The sequence below is a fragment of the Nicotiana tomentosiformis genome, chromosome 11 (genome assembly GCF_000390325.3).
Source record: "Nicotiana tomentosiformis chromosome 11, ASM39032v3, whole genome shotgun sequence".
Classification (NCBI taxonomy): Eukaryota; Viridiplantae; Streptophyta; class Magnoliopsida; order Solanales; family Solanaceae; genus Nicotiana; species Nicotiana tomentosiformis.
Window position 1 is genome coordinate 104,676,193 of NC_090822.1, and position 20,191 is coordinate 104,696,383.

Sequence of the window (20,191 nt, forward strand, 5' to 3'; positions counted from 1 at the left end):
TCAAGCTAAAATGTTAAAAAACCCAAAGCTTGTAGAAAGAGCAAAGGAAGAGAATCCAAACTGATGAAAGAGAGAACAAGTGCCAAAAGGATTTTGAAAAGGGACTAACATTATGGTGGAAGCTATTTGGAGACTGGTTTTACTTGTTTTCTGAAATTGAAGTTACACTTTGGTGTGTTCTCCATTTTCTATGATAATGATCTTGTAATTTCACAAATTATACTCTTTCCGTTACAATTTAGATGACAATTATTAAAGAAACTCCAACATGTTGAGATCATTCTCTTTATACAATATAACTCTTACGGCTTTCAAGAATTCAAATTCATTAAACTATACAAACCTCTAACTACTATGTGATGTATCAAATTAACTTTTCAACCATTACTTTAACATCATCACTTTATAACCCAAGTTAACATCTCAAAATTCGTCAACATACTCTCATATAAAATGCAAGAAAGTACTTTTACAATAACAATTATTATTTCCTATCACTCCATAGTGTCACACATAAGCCCTTATGACGGGAATTTTAAGTACACTACAGCAAATATTTAAAAGAAGGCCACACCATAGCCAAGTTGCAAAACAATTATTGAAAAATCGATTCTGGCTCTGGCTCTGGCTCAAATAAGCTCCATGACTGAAATTTTATTCAGCAGGTCGCTGTCCCAAAACTGAAATATCCTCATAACGCTTCTGCATTCCATAATAGGAACACAAGTTAGAAATGGATGAAATCCCAGTGACACTGAATTAAAATGGGACCTTCTTGAACAGCAGGAGCAAGAGGGAAATTTAGCATGGGAACAGACCAAAAGATTAGAGATAGTTACTACTCCGAACTAAATATGAAAACAGAACCAGAAATATCAAGACTGTCATAGTGAGACATGGCAACTACTTCTTAGATACGAAGATGCTTATCTAAGAGAGACTTACTTTAGATAAGAATTGGTTTACTATCATCATGCTTTCTCAGAGCTAAAGATCGTTTTAACTTTTCTGAAGGCGACGTTGATTTGATATTTTCACCTTAGGTCAAAATTCCATTAATTAGTCTTCCACTATATCGAGAAAAGTTCTTTATGTAGAGACCTAATGCAATTACTAACTGATTAAGCTGAAATAGGAACAGACATTCAGCATTCAACGACTTCACAAGCAACTTCCTGCCTTCTTGGAAAGGTTAGCAAGGCTTTCCTGTTTCTTCCTACTAGTCTGCTTATTGCTAATACTTCTGTACATCATTTATCATTTCTGCCACAAGGAACAAAATCTGAAACTCATAGCTCTTCGAGACTTCTCATTAGCTTTGACAACTAGCCATGAAGTCAGATACCAACTCTTCAAGTCCCTAATTACCACAAGCCACTAGTAAATTCTTATTTTGTCAAAGATCCCTGATGATGCAAAATGTGCCCTAAAACTGATGTCATTTTTACGATGGAGAAATTTGGAGTAGAGAAAAGGAAAAAAAAGAAAGAAATTGTAAACAAACTACTGGAATATAGAGAGGCACCAAGGTGATGGCCTCTGTGGTCGAAGTTAGAATGTCAAACTTAGAAACAAGGTTCAAATTCCAACAGAGGACACTGGTGAACTTTTCACATCTGACATAACATTAAAAGGCAAAGTAACAGGTACTTGTAATGGTAGGAGATAGCAAGATCAAAGTGAAAGAGTAGAGATGCGTACAAGCTTGTCCAGACACCACCACTACAACAACAATAACAACATACCCAGTATTATCCCACACCATGGGGTCTTGGGAGGATAGTGTGTACGCAGACCTTACCCCTACCTTGTGAGGATAGGGAGGCTGTTTCCAATAGACCCTCGGCTCAGGAAAGCATAACCACCACATTAATGAAAATATAGACAAGAAGGGACAGTACTATTTACACAAAATGGAGACACGAAGAGGAAGTTGTTGAGGTCGGTTCTTTGCTTTTGTTTGACGGAACATATGGGTTTTTTTCCTTCTTTTCCAGTGACAAGGAGCAGCAGCTTTTAGTATTCCTTACATGGCTAGAAATGGTGGTGTCCAATGGTGTTTTAATGGAGAAGGAAAGTTGTGAAGATGGAATTCTTGAGAATGAGGCGGCGGCACTAGGAATCTAAAACTGCTAGGTTATTTCCCCCCTCTTTTCTACTCTATATCCCTTTGTTCGTTGCCCCTCTCTCCCTAAATTAATGAGATTGAATCCTCTATCTAGAATTATGTCTTGGGGAGAAAGAAACGATGTTGAGAGACCGTTTGGACCCCCTCGTCATGTGCAGGTGAATTGTGCATTGTATGTATTTGTGAATTAAAATGGTATATGATGAAAAATGGGGATGTGTGTGGAGTGCTACTCACGTGAGGCAAGTGAGCAAAAATTGAGTGGAATTTGGTTTTGCCTTTTCCCGTTCCTTTCTTTTCCGTTTTTCCTTTTTCTTCTTTTGTTTTTGTTTGTCTTTTTATTCTTTCTTTTTCTTTTAAGGACTAACTTAAAACATAGTTACATAAATTACTAATTATCTAGGAAAATAGGTAATATCAAAATAGAAAGAAAATAATCATATTAGAAAAATCTAAATTCTACTTAGTATTCCTTAAAGACCTACAACTTGAAAATCACAATAAACTAAGTAAAACTATTTTTGTGAAACTTTTCTTACTATCTTTTGTAAAACAAAATGTCAAAACTATATTAGTATTTTTCAATTTCATGGAAAGTAAGATAAATTAAAAGTAACTATATAAAATACATATTAGCTAAAATAAAAGAAAATATTTTTGTAATTTTTATTTTAAGAGAAAATAAAGCAAAAAGGTCAAAAATAGGCAAAGTCAAAATATTATAACTAAAAGAAACATCTAAGCGCTAAAAATGTGTAAAATTTCGGGGAGGCTCAAAAATTACGTCTACAAGTACCAAAAAGCCATATAAAAGCAGTGTCCAGACACCACTCTTATGCACAAAAAGAAGAAAAAGAAAAAAGAAGTAACCCGGAATATAGGAAAAGGGGAGAAATCAAAAAAAGGTAAAAGAGAAGAGAAAGAAACTTGTAAGCTAATGAATAATAAAAGAAACAAATGAAGAAGAAGAACCAAAGGAGTACGTGAATATTTATCCATCTATCTATCAATCTCTCCCACTATAATATAGATACACACACACACAGAGGGGAGGGAAAAGAAAGAAGGTAGTGACTGGAGTAATAGATTAAAAGGGCAAAATCAGAAATGAAATGGAAAAATAGAAATACTAAAGATGGAGGAGATGTTTAAATAAGTACGAGACAGTAGAAGACGAGTAGGAGCTAAACATTGGAAGAACAAGGAGAACGGACAAAGTAGATACTGGCGAAATAATTGATTTTCGATAAAAAGAGAATAATTTTTGATGAAGATAAAAGGAGAATAACAGAATCAGGTTTGAAGGATAGAGAAGAACGGGAGGGGAGAGGGGAAGGAGGAGGCGAATGCTTTAACAAGAAGAATAACAGGTGCCAAATATGTAGTTAGTAATAGATGGCTCTCACTTCTCAGTGGAGGTTATATCACAAAGGAAAGAAGTCGATTTTCCGGATACACAGTTGGTAATGGCAAGCTCATCTGTTTTTGGAAAGACATGCAACGTAAAGGAAAAACTTTAGAGGAGGCATTTTCAGAGGTGTATCATGTTGTGGTGAATGACTGGAAAAATAAGGTGGTTGACTATTTGGAGAGAGGTAGCCAGTGGATGGATCACTTACTCACTTGGAATATAAATTTTCGGAAGGACCATCTAGGATCAGAAATTTGAGGAGGTCAAAACATTCTCACCTAAATAATAAAATTGCCCAATAGAGTATGAGGAGGGACAGGATGGTATGAACGGGGAGGGCAACGAAGTCTTCTACAGTAAAATCTTACTACACAAAGTTATCTATTGGTGTGATAAGAGAATGGTGTAGAATGTATGGGACATCAAAGCACTATAGTAGCTACTCCATCCGTCGCATTTTATTATGAACTATTACTATATGGGGAATCAAAGAGTTATTTCTTTGACTACAATTTTTCCAAACACTTCTTTTACAAATTTTAAAATTATATAACTGTTTGTGATCTAATGTAGTTTCTTAACTATGTAAAGCAGGCTTCAAAAGAGTAAAAACATCAATGGCCGAATTAACACTGAAAATTAGAAGGTTTGACCCTTAAGGATGCCATTATAATGCCAGATAATTACAAAGATGGATCATGGTAAGTTGGTGTCATTTATGAAAAGAGCAAGGAGATAATAACATGTTTTGCAAATTTTGGAGCCGTGCATTATTACTTTTCAACATGGCACGAGGATGTTGAAGAGGGTGATCGAGGCAATCCCATGATATGAGGGATGTTGAACAGGGTAACTAAGGCAAAGGGAGAAACATAGCTTGGACAATACTACCACTGTGCCCTTTGGCAAATTGGAATGAAAGAAATAGAAGAGCATTGCAGAAAGCAAGAACAATATAACAAGTATAGAGAATCTTTTTGTTTCATTTGAACTTTCGGTGTAAAGAGAAAATACCAATGTGCATGGATAGTTAGGCTAACTTAGCCGTGGACCATGGTGGGGCTATGCATTCACTTTGTATGTACATTTTTTGACACATTCTGGTGTAAAGTAAATGGAGCTTTGAGTTATCCAAAAAAAAAGGAGTTAATAAAATACCCCTTCTACTCGGGAGAGGCACACTAAAATAGACAAGAAATAACAAAGGGATAAATAGGTTTTAGGTTAAAATGTCAAAGACCACAATGAATACTTCAAACCCGATAAAGTTGACAAAGTAAATTCCATCAATGGCAGATCCAAAGTGTCACTTACGGGTTCATGGGAACCAATAGCTTTTGCATATATATACACACACACATTAAAAAATCACTACATATTTATAAATATTTGATTATGAACCCAATTATTATTATTATATATTAACTTGAGGTCGTTATAGGAACCCATAAACTTCAAATTCTGGATCCGCCTCCGAATTCCATGCATAAACGACATCTTATCTAATGATAACTCGTAAATACTTGTCAACGACTGTGCTAAACCTATGTTGTATCACCTCATTTTGACAAGTTAAGCAATTACATAAATTGTTGACCTTTTCTCTATAACAAATTTAACTTGCATGTTTTTTCATTAATATTTAAGACATTATACCAGGATTCGTGAGTTGAGAGATTAACATCATAAGGGCAGGTTCTGCACCCTTGAGGTAAAGTATTTATAATGACCAAACATATATAGGGTCAAAAAGTCAAAGCTGGTGCTAGCTAAAAATCATCTCCAGATTCCTCATATAAGGATATGCCAAGAGACTGATAATGAACCGGCTTTATTTTGGGTTGTGATTTAATAGTGATCATGAGTCACTTTGTGAGAACTAAGGTAACTTAAAGCTAATTTCAAAAAATAGGCTACCAATGATCTTTTTTCAAAATTTGTGAACTCTCAATAGTCAAACAGTAGGTCAAGTACATGTTTGACCCACATGAGCCCAACGAACAAAACAGCTAAAATACCCCTTTCTGAGCAACTATTGGAATTATGCAAGCCCTATAATATTACCTGATAAATTTTAAAAGTAAGATTGCTCATAGAATAAAAAATAAAAAGTGCATTAGAAACTTTATAACTTTAAAAGAAGGGATGAAAGCTAAGTTGCTCGGACACGGCAATTTGGGCGCCGTACTGTGTCGACACGACACTGACACTGGTAAGGGTATTGGATCTGTGTCGGATTCGGTCAGACAAGATCGGGTGCGTTGACCAAACAGAAAAGGAAAAGGTTTTATACTTAAAAAAACAGAGACATGGAAAAAGTTTTGTTGGGGAAGAAGACTAAGGAAAGAAGAAGAGGCGAGTGCAGAGAGATGAAGAAGACAAAGACAAATTAGGATATGTTTTTTGAAAAGTGATATGCTTTCTTCTTGAAAAGTGATATGATTTCTTGAAGAGTGATATGCTTTCTAGTTGTCATGACCGTGTGCAGACCTTTTTGTCTCGTGCCCACCACTATCTAACTTTTTATATTTGATTTAGTCTTATTTATTTGTCTCGGGTCCACCACTATCTAACTTTTTATATTTGATTTACTCTTATTTATACATTTCAATTGACCATAAAAGGATAAGTTTTTCTTTATCCCAAAAAACTATACGTGGAGCTTGCTTTGAAATCTTTAAGCTTTTGATTCTTTTGACAATGTAAAATAAGAGACCAGTAGCAAAAATACGAATAAAGAAGAAATTCACATTTAACAAATTATAGGTAAGTACTCCACATGATTTAGAGATATTTTTATTTTTATTTTTGAATTATTTTTAGCCGGATCCCCGCACCCGTGTCTGTTCTAGGATCCGTATCCCCGAATCTTAAAATTTTTCCCGTGTCGGACACTCGTACCCGTGTCAGAGCAACTTAGGTTGAAAGGCCTCACATGCATTTGAAAGTTTCGTTAGTTCAATTGGCAATCTACATCAATTCACCCCAAAAAAAATTGCTAACTGAACAAGGACAAGATAAAGACACGTTGCGTCTGATCACATCCAACTAAGACTTGAATTGCCTTTTCTTTTCAGTATATTAATAGACAAAGTAACATCGTAAAACAAGAAAGCTGGCATATATTTAGGCGCTTTTAGGATATTCATTGACAACACAATATCAGTGACATTCGTGCATACAACCAAGCCAAAAACGATGCTCAACAGAGAATGAGAGAGAACATTTGTTGATGCATGCCCCAGTTACGGAAGCCTAAATCAAGCAACCGCCCTTATTGAATCTTTCAAAAATGTGACCCGAAAAATAGTCTACTTATCTTGTTTCTATGTGAGACAAGTATCCTTGTATAACGATGGTGCCCGGCCAACTTGCATGCACCACAACTATTTCTCCGGGTTCCTGCTACCTCCCACCAACAAAGGTATCGGATAACTCTTCCCACAAAGCTTAAGCAAATTGGAAGGAATACCCCACATTTTCATCTTCGCTAAGATTTAGACTCTAGTCTCTCATGGTTTTCATTCCACCACATTGACCCGCAAGGCCACACCCTTAATTTGACACACATTTCTTCAGATAAGGTTAGAGATTAAGTAATGGTTATAGTGTGTGTGTGTGTGTGCGCGCGCGCGTGAGTGAGATATGATTTGACACTGAAAACCAGAAGCATCATTTTGTGACTAAGGTATATAGTGTGGTAGATTAAAATTCTTAATTAGTCTTGTGAAGTGGGTAATCGTTTCTATCACATGGGATAGAGGGAATACAAGCTTCTAACTGCTCAAACACTTGAGCCACCTAACAATCACCTCAAAGGAGGTGAAAGCACCTAATGCAAGCTGCAAAAATTGTACCAGACACCTACGGTAGAACCACCTTTCATCGTTGAAAAGGGAACTAATCCATTTATAGCACTTAACCAATACATCATTTAAACTTGAGACATAATCACAACTCACCCAAAAGAACTCAAGATTGTTCTTTGAGATTCTTAATCAATTTATAGAATTGTATGATGGTATATTTTAAGGGGTCGATTGGTATGATGTATAAGCAAAAATAATTCTGGGATAAAAATTTAGTACCGCCTCATCCCTTGTTTGGTTACTATCGTGGGATAAGTTATCCCAGAATAAAAAATAGTACAGAATAACTTATACATGCCAGGAGGTGAAATAGTAATCCCGGGATAAGTTATCCCGAGATAAAGCAGTAAAATTGACAATCCTAGGATCTAAGTTGCTCTGACACAGGTACGGGTGTCCGACACAGGTGCGGATCTAGAGGTCGGATCCTTTAAGATGGAAATTTTAAGATTCGGGGATACGGATCCTAGAACAGACACGGGTGCGGGGATCCGGCTAAAAATAAATATCTCTAAATTATGTGGAGTACTTACCTATAACTTGTTAAATGTGAATTTCTTCTTTATTCGTGTTTTTGCTACTATTCTCTTATTTTACATAGTCAAAAGAATCAAAAGCTTAAAGATTTCAAAGCAAACTCCACGTATAGTTTTTTGGGATAAAGAAAAACGTGTCCTTTTATGGTCAATTGAAATGTATAAATAAGACTAAATCAAATATAAAAAGTTAGATAGTGGTGGGCCCGAGATAAATAAATAAGAGTAAATCAAATATAAAAAGTTAGATAGTGGTGGGCACGAGACAAAAAGGTTTGCACACGGCCATGACAGCTAGAAAGCATATCATTCTCCAAAAAAGCATATCACTTTTCAAGAAGAAAGCATATCACTTTTCAAAAAGCATATCCTAATTTGTCTCTGTCTTCTTCGTCTATCTGCACTCGCCTCTTCTTCTTTCCTTAGTCTTCTTCCCCAACAAATTCTTTTCCACGTCTCTGTTTTTTTTAAGCATAAAACCTTTTCCTTCTCTGTTTGGTCAACGCACCCGATCTTGTCTGACCGAATCCGACACAGATCCCACACCCTTACCGTGTCAGTGTCGACACGGGTAAGGCATCCAAATTGCCGTGTCCGAGCAACTTAGCCTAGGACTAATATAACATAGCAAACAATCAATAAGAAATAATACCAGGATAACTAATCCTGGTATAACTAATCCCAGTATAACTAATCACATCATAACTAATTTCAGCATAATTTGGCTTCAAACTAAACGACCCCTAAGGCTATTGGCCTATGGCTTTGGGAAAATTCATTCATTACTACCATCTTCCTTTGTTTCACAAAATCTAGTCTATGGAAAAGATGCATCATAAGAACAATAAAGTACGGTGAGGCACAACAACTTCAAAATAATCAAGAAACAGCCTATCCATATAATTAGAAAATGGGCATGCCCTACACATAATATGCAAGATTAGCTGCAACCTATTAAGACACCATTCTCAAATGAAATAAAATGGCCCCTACCACAATACCACAGTAAAAATACGCAAAAAATTAAACACAATAAAATTCAATAAACAAGATACACAGAAGAATGTCAAAAAAGACAATTAAAAAAAAGGAAATTGTTCATACCCCAACATTGTTCATCTCCCAGAGCTTATGAACCCCATAATCCACCGCCTGCAACCAACAAGATAGAGATTAAGAAACACATCAAACTGAGCCACACCCATCTGGGTTATTAAATCCGTTAAACTGATCCAAATTTTTCAGATCCGATTGAAATAAACCGAAATCTACACAAAAATGTAAAAAAACACAAGAGAAAAGACAGACCCGTTCGCCGAGTAAAGCGCCGGCGATGACAAAGGTAACATAGACAGAGTTACGGCGCATAATAAGTCTGTAAAATCCTTCCATAACGCCACCACCGCTTCTTCTAGCTGATGTCCCCTCCATTTTCCTAATAGTAAATCTCTTTCTGGGGTTTGCTTAGATCTGCTACTTTTTTAAGAAATGTGGAGAAATGGGATAATAGCATGGACTTTGTTCTGAAAACAAAGCTTTTTTACCCCTGTATATTAACCTAGCTCGACCCGGTCGGTTTGGGGTTTTCATTCGACCCGGCCGGTTTGTGGCTGTGTTTACTTTAGACGGATAGACTTTTGGACCGCTGTTTCTCTTTTAAGAAAAGTCTTAGTATTTCCTTTTTTTGGGGCTATTTTGTCACCCTTATTTTGCCTCTTTATTCTGTTGGTTGTTGCAATATTATTTTTTGAAGTTTGTGGTGGGTGTTCGTTACTTCGATTCGGTATTTAAAAATTTTAATTTGATATTCGGTTTGATACGGTTCGGTATTTCTTATTTTGGTTTCGGTACAGTTTCGATTTGATACATTAACGAAATAAATGATATAAATAAAGTGAACAGTGGACTGGAATAACTGGATAACGGTTTCGATGTGCTAATTTTATATAGATAATATCCCACATATTACTTTGGTAAATATATTTACCGTGGAGGCATCAGAACATACAGTGATAAAATATTTTAGGAGCCACTTTCTTTGGCCAATTCGCCAGAAAAGCCTCAAATTGAAAGAAGTATATCATAATAAAGCAACGATAAGCACGAAGTTCACTAGTGCAACACAGACTCAAAACCATGCTTTCACTGAATCTTACCCCACTTGAATCTTGTACTGAATCTTACCCCACTTGAATCTTTATCATCCAGTTATAACCGACAAAACTAGTATTCTTCACATAAAAAGGGGTGTTGGGCTTAGGCTGGTTATTGGGCTGGAAAATAAAAATATAGTTGGGCTTGAACTTAAAAATTACAGTATTTCGATATTTTGGTATACTGAAATATCAAAAACTCAATACCATATATCGTAGCGAAATATCGAAATACTGTAATTTTTGTACCGAAATATACCGAAAAAATCGAAACCGAAATACCAATTAATTTTGTTCGGTTCGGTTCTGTTCGGAATTCGAAATTCGGATTTTTTGCCCACCCCTAATTTGAACAACAACAAAAATAACATATCCATTATTATCCCACATTATGGGATCGGGAGGGTAGTGTGTACGCATACCTTATCCTTACATTTGTAAAGGTAAAGAGGTTGTTTCCAATAGATACTTGGCTCAGGAAAACATAAGCACAATATTAATTAAAAGATATACAAGGAGGGACAACACCAAAAAGACATGTAAAAGCAACATAAGAATAATATGATAATGAGATGATCAAAATGAAAGAAAACGACGGTAGTCAAAGAAACCTACCACCAACAGAATGCGAGAGTGCGTACTAATACTATCGGTATGAACAATCTAGACCACCTACCCTGCTACCCTAATCCTCGACCTCCACACCTTCTTATCGAGGGTCATGTCCTCGGTCAGCTAAAGTTGCGCCATGTCTTGCCTAATCACCTCTCCCCACTTATTCTTCGACCTACCTCTACCTCTCCGTAGGCCCTCTAATTCAACCTCTCACACCTCCTCACCGGGACATCTGTACTCCCCCTCATCACATGTCCAAAACACATAAGCATCGTTTCCCGTATATTGTCCTCAATAGGGGCCACACTCACCTTGTCGCGAATAACCTCATTATTAATCCTATAACTTGGTGTGCCCGCACATCCATCTCTGCTACTTTCGTCTTCTAGACATGTGCGATCTTCAAAGGCCAACACTCAACCCCATACAACATATTCGGTATGACCACTATTCTGTAGAACTTACCTTTAAGTTTTGGTGGGCCTTTCTTGTCACACAAACACCAGAAGTGAGTCTTCGTTTCATCCATCATGCCCCAATACGATGTGTGACATCTTCATCAATCTCCCCATCCCCCTGAATAATAGACCCAAGGTACTTAAAAATTCCTCTCCTACAAATGACTTGCGAATCCAGCCTTACCTCATCTTCCCCTTCTAGAGTCACACCACTGAACTTATACTCCAAATATTCTGTCTTGGTCCTGCTCAGCTTGAAATCTTTAGACTCCAGGGTCTGCCTCCACACCTCTAACCTCACGTTCACACCGCATCGCGTCTCGTCAATCAATACAATATTATCTGCAAATAATATGCACCATGGCACGTCCCTTTGATGTGGCGCGTCACAACGTCCATCGCCATGGCAAACAAAAAAGGGCTGAGTGTCGTCCCCTAGTGCAACCCCATCATGACCGAAAAATGGTCTGAGTCCCCTCCCACCGTCCTCACTCGGGTTTTCCCTCCATCATACATGTCCTTAATCATCCTAATGTAGGCAACAGGTACACCTCTAACCTCCAAACATCTCCACAAAACCTCCTTCGGGACTTTATCGTACGTCTTTTCTAAGTCGATTGCAAGTCCCTCTTCCTCTCCCTATACTACTATATTGTTTGAACAAGTCAAGGGAAATTAGTCACTTACGAGTAGTAATTATTATATTCACTGAACTAAATTATTTCAAATGAAGTGGACAGTAAAGTAGACATTTAATGTGCAAGCATATTGCTTTATCAAAAGAAAAAGTTACGTCATATCCTCTTGTTAGCGCTTGAATTGCCGAAATTGATGGTTCGAAAAGTGGATTGGAACTGAGTTTGTGATATAATTTTAGCTTGGTGATTGATTTTGCCATAGCCTTCAAATATTCACGTCCAGCATATCAAATATTTGGTTGGGCTCATCACAAAACAAAAGAAATCATCAATAATGAGCTAATAATAAGAACTATTGTTTTAAAAAGAGTTTTTGGGGTGAGCCCCGGGACGAGGCGTACCAAAAATGCCCTGGGGCGATGGTGTGAGGCGAAAGTCTCAAGAGGCGTACAACCAGCAATTTGGGGCGTACGCCCAGACGTTCGGGACGTATGCCCGGGCGTTCGAGACGCGTTTTTTTAGTGAGGAGTAAGCCCTAGAGACCTTTTCAAATTAAAACAAAATTTGTTGAATAAGACCTTCATATAATACCTAAATTCTCAAAAGTCGGTTTGGTAATTACTCAAACGTATTAAATTTAAAAGTTAAAATCTTTTTTTATTGATTTAAGCCCTAATTCATGGTCTTTTCCAATTTTTTATCTTGTCCGTTAGTCTGCTAATATCTCCCAAAAGCAACGAATATTTAATTTTTTTACAAATACAAAGAGAACTATATTCTCATTCATATCAGCAAATTCAAAGTTCAAATTGGGGGTTAATCATCCTTTTTATTTTCTTCATATAGGAAACTTTATTCTTTTAGACTCAAATTACTTGTGCTTGTAAGTAGCGTATACTAGATTGTTTTGATTAATTTTGTGTGGGGATGAAACACACACATATATATAGTTTTCTTCAATTTTTATGTAATTTTACTTGTTTATAAATATTTACTGCCATTATATTATTTTATAAAATATTAAAAATTGAAAACCTATGGAGCTTACTCCCCGTGTCTCGAGATTTACGCCCCGTTAAGACATATGTAAAACGTCTCGCCTTACGTCTACGCCTTTTAAAACACTGATAAGAACTATGATATCCACTTAAATTCTTAAGTAAGCAATATACATAAAAGATAATTAACGCATAGAATACATTAAAGATATGCACATACTGTTTATAATGTAAATTGAGGAAGCTCACGACATTCTATTTGTTGTATATATCGTTCCATCGCCGTGTTCCTGCTCCGAGTTGATCACCTCGGGGCAATCTTTATATTGGCAGTAACCCTCTTATGAAAGTAACAAGCGTCCAAATACACAGTCTCATGCTTGTGAATTTATTGCTTGACGTTAAAAAAGCTATTTCTGACATGTGGAAACGATTATAATTGTGCCATGTAATACATGTAGAAAGGGTTTCAAATAACATGTTAAAACTTTGCTCTTGATATACTCTTAATTTTGAAAAGGATTGGGTGACTGCTTATTTTTAAGTCTCGACCTCCTACTATGCTCTTCCTTCCGACTTCCTTGTGTGTATAGTCCTAGATCAATTTTCGAGCATATCGATCACTTTTTGATCGTCTGGAGCTCACAGTATTGAGTTACAAGCTTGCCGCAATAAGCAAGGTATAGTTCAATCTTTCGGCAATTTCTCAATACTAACAACAATATTTTTAAAGAGTCAGTTGTGTTCGAGTCAAGTATGCATATTGACTATTTCATATGGTATCTTGTAATTCTCACCACCACCACCAAATAAAAAGAAATCACCTAAAGTTTCTTGCCTCTACTAGATTTTAAATTTGAAACCTTATGGTTCTATTACCACTTTAGTGACCAATAGTAACAACACTGGTAAATCTCACATAGATCAAAATGAGCTAACTTAAATGAGCAAGTAAATTCAGAAAATTAGATGATTGGACAAAAATATATAGGTTCTTAGACTAATTACTAAACATATAAATACTTTGCAAATACTATGTAGCTATGCGGACATGTGACTTTATTATTTCTTCTAAGGATAATACAATAGCACGTATAATGCCCCTAACAAATTTATTGTACCTCCCTAGAATGTATATAATCTTATCTACAGTTTATGATTTAACACAAGTAATTCCTAAAAAATTATGATAGCTCCTGATACACCCTAAATGTAGCTACAAATTGTTGGGTTTTTTTAATCTAATTTAAATAAAGAGGTGTGAATGGAAAAAGATTTGGAGAAAAATGAAAAGTTTGAAGAATTCCTTTTGCTAATGCACTTTATCACTCATCGCACATCTTCTAGCTCTTAAAGAGTTGAGAAGAAGTGGTGTCTCGCGCCGTCGTCGACGCTTGCTCGGCTTGGCTTTGGAATTGATTGATAAATTTTTTGGACCAAATTTATTTCCCGTTTTTCAGTTATTTGTTTTCTTTTCTGATATTTCAGAATATTTTAATTCAAAATTTGCGGCGGTAATTTTCTCAACGGTCAGATTTGCGCCTAACAAAAAATTAATTTATGGCGAATAGACACCTTCTCAAACGAACATGTATCTTGGCACTTGTTGAACCCCACATTGTTGGCTATAAATACTGAGGAATAGCCTCCTTTTCACCTACCAAAATTCTGAAAATCCTCCCCTTTCACTTCTGCATTATTTTTTCAAAGCATTAGTGTGATTTACTGTCGTTTGTTGGGTTCGACGAAATTCTGTTATTTCCATTGCCGACATTACATAATAGATGTTCAGTAAGAAGATTAAATTATTTAAGAAAACACAGTTTTCTGTTGGGCACAGAACTTTTAATTATGATATTTATATTTCTGTTTCTGTTTTATTTTGCATAAATTATTTTATAACATAGATTATAACACACATGTTATCGGTTTGGTATAAGTAATGCTACGAAACAAAAATACCACATTTTTCCGCCCTAATACCAAGTAATGCATCGACATCTGGCAAGTAATAAACTACCAGTATATTAATACTCATGAAAATATTATCAAGCCACTCTAATTTTATAGTCCCCAAAATTTGATATTTGATGCCTTTTTTTTTTGGCCATGAAATAAGCATGGTTAATACCTTAAGAAGCATCCTCATGAATGTTTTTTCAAGAGTATTATATGCAAGGTAAATAATAGCTTCACCGGATATACACCAGATGAGTGGAAGAGATGGTGGTGTACCTGTTTGACCAAAAAGCGTAAACTCTTGATTAAACTAATTAATTTTATGTAACGAGGGGTTAAACTTAGTTAGTAATAATAATTTCAGATCTATAATCGGTTAACACAAATAACGTAGAACAATGTTGGTAGGAGATTAAATGCGGTATACATTAAATGTTTCAAGATGATTAATGACAAGAGAATATTGAGCAATAAATAACAATAAATGACATTAAAGTAAATAAGAAAAATAATTTACCCAATATTAAATGGGGTGGATGATTCCTCCTTCTGACAATGATGAGTGATAGATAAATACTAGGATATTGAAACTATTCTCGGATCTGATGGAAAAGTGTGGAATAATAGACAATCGAATCTCTTTAGAGATATAGTGTTTGTATTTTATTTAGGGAGAAAGTCTTCTTTTCAAAGAGTGTTCTTATAAGAGAATATTGCATGTCTTTCACCTTATCTCATTTTCTATTTATATGAGACATATCCCTAGTTAACCCTAAAAGTATAAGTACATAGAATATTCAGTGGGATATTCTCCTAAAGATCCTATTGCAAAACTAGCTGTTGCTACTGCCCCTAATACTTGACCTCGGCCGTTATTGACTGCTCGACTTTGAGCCTTGCCGTTTACTAATCGATCTCAGCCAATTTACTTTTCGTAATACCACTTCATGTCGAATTTCCTTGAGACAGATTTTGACCTATATAGTACCATATGAGAATATACATAAGTTGATAGTTTAACTCGACGTTCATGACATACCCAAGTGAATGTTAGACTCTAGTACATGCAATTGGAAAGTAAGGAATTTTCTAAATATTATATTTAAATTATATATCCGATTTTTGAAGGGCGTTCAGTTGATCATTTTTCAACAATTGTAGCGACGCAATCTTATTTTTTAAACCAAAGCCAACAAACTCAAGAAGGGAAAATTACTTGCAAAAAACTCCCAATAAAAATAAATAATTAAGATGATAACGAGATAAAAGAGAGAAACGACAATAGAGAGATGTGGAGAGAAAGATGAAGAGGAAGAGAGAAGAGAGGGTAAACATCTTTATAGAAAAAATGGATAAATAATAAAACGTGACAAGGGATTTTAGTAGTTTTGACTCCGATATTACTTGGAAAAATTCTATTATTTTCCAACATGGTGGTATCATATTTGCGATTGACAAACACACTCCATGATCACCAAGACTAATAGCCTATTTGACCAAGCTTCTTTTGAGGCAAAAATATTTTTCTTTTGGTCAAACGTGTTTTTTTCTTCTAAAATTAAGGTGTTTGACCAAGATTTTGAAAGGAAAAAAAGTGATTTTGAGGAGAAACAGAAGCAGTTTTGGAGAAAAGAAAAAAACAGCTTCTTTCCAAAAGCATTTTTTTGAAAAACATTTTTGAGAAAAATAACTTAGAAGCAGTTTTTCAAAACTCGGCCAAACACTAATTGCAGCTCAAAAGTGTTTTCCAAATTAATTAGTCAAACACAAATTGCTTTCACCAAAAAGTATTTTTGGGAAAAAAATACTTATCAAAATAAGCTGATTTTTGCAGCTTAGTCAAACGAGCTATAAATCTCTTAAAGTAGTTTGTTTGAACAATTAGAAGTGTGTAGATGAAAATTCATAGTAGAGTAGGGGTCAGGAATAGAATTTTCTGCAACTACAGGTGTCTATTTGATGCAAAGTTTATATGGGCCTGCTGATAATTGGGTTGTAGCGTCATTTAATAGCCCAGGTTCTCTAATCCATCTTACCAAGCCCAACATACTTTGTATATAGCCCATAAAATTTTCAGTTATATAGCACTGAACTAACTCACCATTCGTCACTCGAACGGCGCTCACAAACCCTAATTAGGGTTTTCTCCTACAGGTACCTCTTCCTCCCTCTCACAAACGCATTCACCATTTGTACGGTCTTAAACTTTAATCTAAAGATTAATGTTGCAAGTGTTTTGTTTGGCTGCCTAAAATACATTGAAAATATCGCTAATTTCTAGCTGGAATACTGATTTTTTAATCTTATTTGATTGGCACCAGTGAATTTAGAAGGTAAAAGAGAAGTGCTTGAGACATGAGGTAATTTTTAATCTTATTTGCTGGCTACTTAATAAATTATTGCTAAGAACGTTAATGAAGTAGTTGATTTTTGTTTTTATTGTTATGTCTTGTTGAGTATTTTGCGTTAAATTAGTTGAATTTTAATTTTGCTACAGTAAGCTTCAGAGTGATGCCCTAAGAGAAGCAATCTCTGTAATTAAGAATGATTGCAATGAAAAGAAGAGGAAGTTCACAGAGACAATTGAGCTCCAGATTGGGCTTAAGAACTATGATCCCCAAAAGGACAAGCGTTTCAGTGGATCTGTGAAACTGCCTCACATTCCTCGTCCTAAGATGAAGATTTGCATGCTCGGAGATGCTCAACATGTGGAGGAGGTAATCCTCCTTTTCGCGTTAATTAATGGCTACATCTAAGCTTGATTTGATTCTTTTTTACCTCGTAAGTATTTGGTAGCAAAAGCTTGGTATTTAAGTGGAAAAGGGTAGGGTGGTGGGCACATTATCCATTGAGTTCTCAGTTATAAAAATAAAGTATTTGAGTGGTGTTTATGCTACTTCTGAGTGGGTTTCCCTTGATGCCCTTGATATCATCATTTCTTTTTAGCATACAAGATGAGATTCATATATAGACTGATGAGTTTCTGTGTCAATTACTTATCAAGCTGTTCATATTGTTATTACTTGGAAAAATTATTTTGAGAATGCGTTGATTGTATTATTGCCAATTGGGTCTTCATATTTTGTAGTATGAGGTGAAAATTTAAAATTTCATGCATGGTTCTGTATTTGTGATGGTCATGGTGATGTTATCATCAGTCATGATTGCCTAACAGTTCAAGAGCAGTTAAAAAGAGTGGAATCACAGTCAAAATGTGGCTTTCACAGGGTTGGATGTTTTTCTCTAGCTTTGTTTGTTAGCTTGTCTTTCTAACTTGGTTTCTGCGTGTTCTCTTCTAGTCTGTGATACATTTGCTGGTGTAGAAATGTAATTGCATGATTGCATCACAACTTAAAATGCAATGGCATCTGAAGTCCCATTAGTTGCAAGGGTAAATCTGCTTGTTGCTTCTGCAAGTTTTGTGAGACTGCTGATTAGTAGGATGTCAATTTTTAGCCTTATGATGTTGATTTTGTATTTTTGGATTTGATGGTAAATTCTGTGAGTACTAATTATAGAAAATTATAAATGCTACTGTTAGATGAATTGTACTTGAACTGTTAGTTTTTTTAGGGAGATAATCTCAACTTTCCACACTTGTTTGCAGGCCGAAAAGATCGGGTTGGAGTACATGGATGTGGAAAGCCTCAAGAAGCTTAATAAGAACAAGAAGCTAGTTAAGAAGCTTGCCAAGAAGTACCATGCTTTCTTGGCCTCGGAATCTGTCATCAAGCAGATTCCTCGTCTCTTGGGTCCCGGTCTGAACAAGGCTGGCAAGTACTTTAACTCTCTAAATTTTGTTCTTTCTTGAGGTGGTTTGCTATTGATCAAGCCCCTGTTTAAGATCTCTTACCTGGTTCCTTGTGAATGCAGGTAAATTTCCTAGCCTTGTTTCCCACCAGGAGTCACTTGAGTCTAAGGTTAATGAAACCAAGGCTACAATTAAGTTCCAATTGAAGAAGGTGCTTTGCATGGGTGTTGCTGTTGGAAATCTTGATATGGAGGAGAAACAAATATTCCAGAATGTGCAAATGAGTGTGAACTTCCTTGTCTCATTGCTAAAGAAGAATTGGCAAAATGTAAGTCCATTTCACAACTCAGTTTAGACATCTGCATTTACCTTTGAATTATTGTCTGATGCAGATTGCTGTGTTTTCTTTTATTGACCGGTTTAATTGTTTTTCACAACAGGTGAGGTGCTTGTACTTGAAGAGCACAATGGGGAAGACACAGCGCGTCTTTTAAGATGGTTGTCTAAATGTTGCAACTTTTTGGGCATTTTGCTTGTAAGAGTTACTGATGAAAATTTTGAATAGTCTATCATCCTGGATAATGGTTTTAATGTAATATCATTATAGGGATTGTTTTGCCAGACATTTCCTTTTTAAGAGATGTTAGTAATGTTAATTTTTCTCTTATTTTTATGAACGAGGATTTCTTTTGCATGATGATCTCTATTCACTATGTTTAGTAGTATTTCTTTTGGTTTATTCCTGAGAAAGCCAATTAGCAGAGCAAGAGCGTCTCACAAACAATGACGCATACTTGCATTGAAGGTTGGCAATTTTTACGAATTAGCGATTCTCCGTGCCTTTCAAAATCATCTTGTGTTGACTATGGCCTCGAACAAGTCGCTACATTTCTTCCACGTCTCATACTTGTCTTATTTTTGCTGCAATTACTATAACTAATCAGTATTAGAAAAAAATAGTTCCTCTTTTCCAGTGATAAAGAAGTTTACCAACTAGGCTTATTGCTGGAGCCTCCTAAACTTCCTATGAAAGTTGTGCCAATGGTAAGACTATTGTTCGTGGTGCTAGATTTTTATAATATTGTATTTTTTTCATCAAGCTGAGGTCCATCTGTTTAGGAAGTGAATTTGTGATTGAAAACACCCGTGTTGTGTAGTCGAAACTAGAAGTGCATCCTCATTTTTTCTTATCTAACACGAAACACGGAGTTCATGTAAATAGCACGAGCTAGCCAGATTTTGGATTGGTCATGGAAAAATAGCCTCTATTTGCAAAGTCATTGAAAAATAGTCATTATTTTGTTGCAACACTGAAAATTCCAGCATAATATACTGGAGATTGGTGCACCTGTGTATGAATTTCCAACATATTATGTTGGAACTCCAGCACACGAAAAGTTTCAGCATAATATACTGTAGATTGGAGCATATGTGTATTGATTTCCAACATATTATACTGGATCAGTATATTATGCAGGAAGTTCACATGTAAAAAATTCGAATTCCAGTATATTATGCTGGAATATTTTTCGGATTTTGAACAGTGTTTTCGTTCAGATTTATTTTTACATGAAAAGTGGCTAAATTTTGATTACTTTTGAAACTGTAGCTATTTTTCAATTACCACTTGTAAATCTGACTATTTTTGAATTTCGCCCGACGTAGCAACTTAACA

The 20,191-nt window shown here is 35.7% G+C and overlaps 2 protein-coding genes and 1 non-coding gene across 3 annotated transcripts; 2 read left to right on the forward strand and 1 right to left on the reverse strand.

Annotated features, from left to right (window-relative positions):
* Positions 1-384: 384 nt before the first annotated feature.
* Positions 385-9,537, reverse strand: LOC104098963 (cytochrome b-c1 complex subunit 9-like). The gene is made up of 3 exons (XM_009605819.4): positions 9,253-9,537; positions 9,049-9,096; positions 385-702 (listed from the first exon to the last, which is right to left on the reverse strand). Exons 1-3 carry the CDS (start codon positions 9,373-9,375, stop codon positions 655-657), a joined length of 219 nt encoding a protein of 72 aa, XP_009604114.1. The 5' UTR covers positions 9,376-9,537; the 3' UTR covers positions 385-654.
* Positions 9,538-16,808: 7,271 nt separating this feature from the next.
* Positions 16,809-19,210, forward strand: LOC104098964 (large ribosomal subunit protein uL1z). The gene is made up of 6 exons (XM_009605820.4): positions 16,809-16,919; positions 17,087-17,125; positions 17,263-17,482; positions 18,373-18,538; positions 18,639-18,844; positions 18,957-19,210. The coding sequence occupies exons 2-6, from the start codon at positions 17,121-17,123 to the stop codon at positions 19,008-19,010; spliced, it is 651 nt and encodes a 216-aa protein (XP_009604115.1). The 5' UTR covers positions 16,809-16,919; positions 17,087-17,120; the 3' UTR covers positions 19,011-19,210.
* A 67-nt stretch (positions 19,211-19,277) lies between these two features.
* On the forward strand, positions 19,278-19,406 carry LOC117277405 (small nucleolar RNA snoR86). The gene has a single exon (XR_004507702.1). It is a non-coding gene; the product is annotated as a small nucleolar RNA snoR86 (small nucleolar RNA).
* Positions 19,407-20,191: the final 785 nt, after the last annotated feature.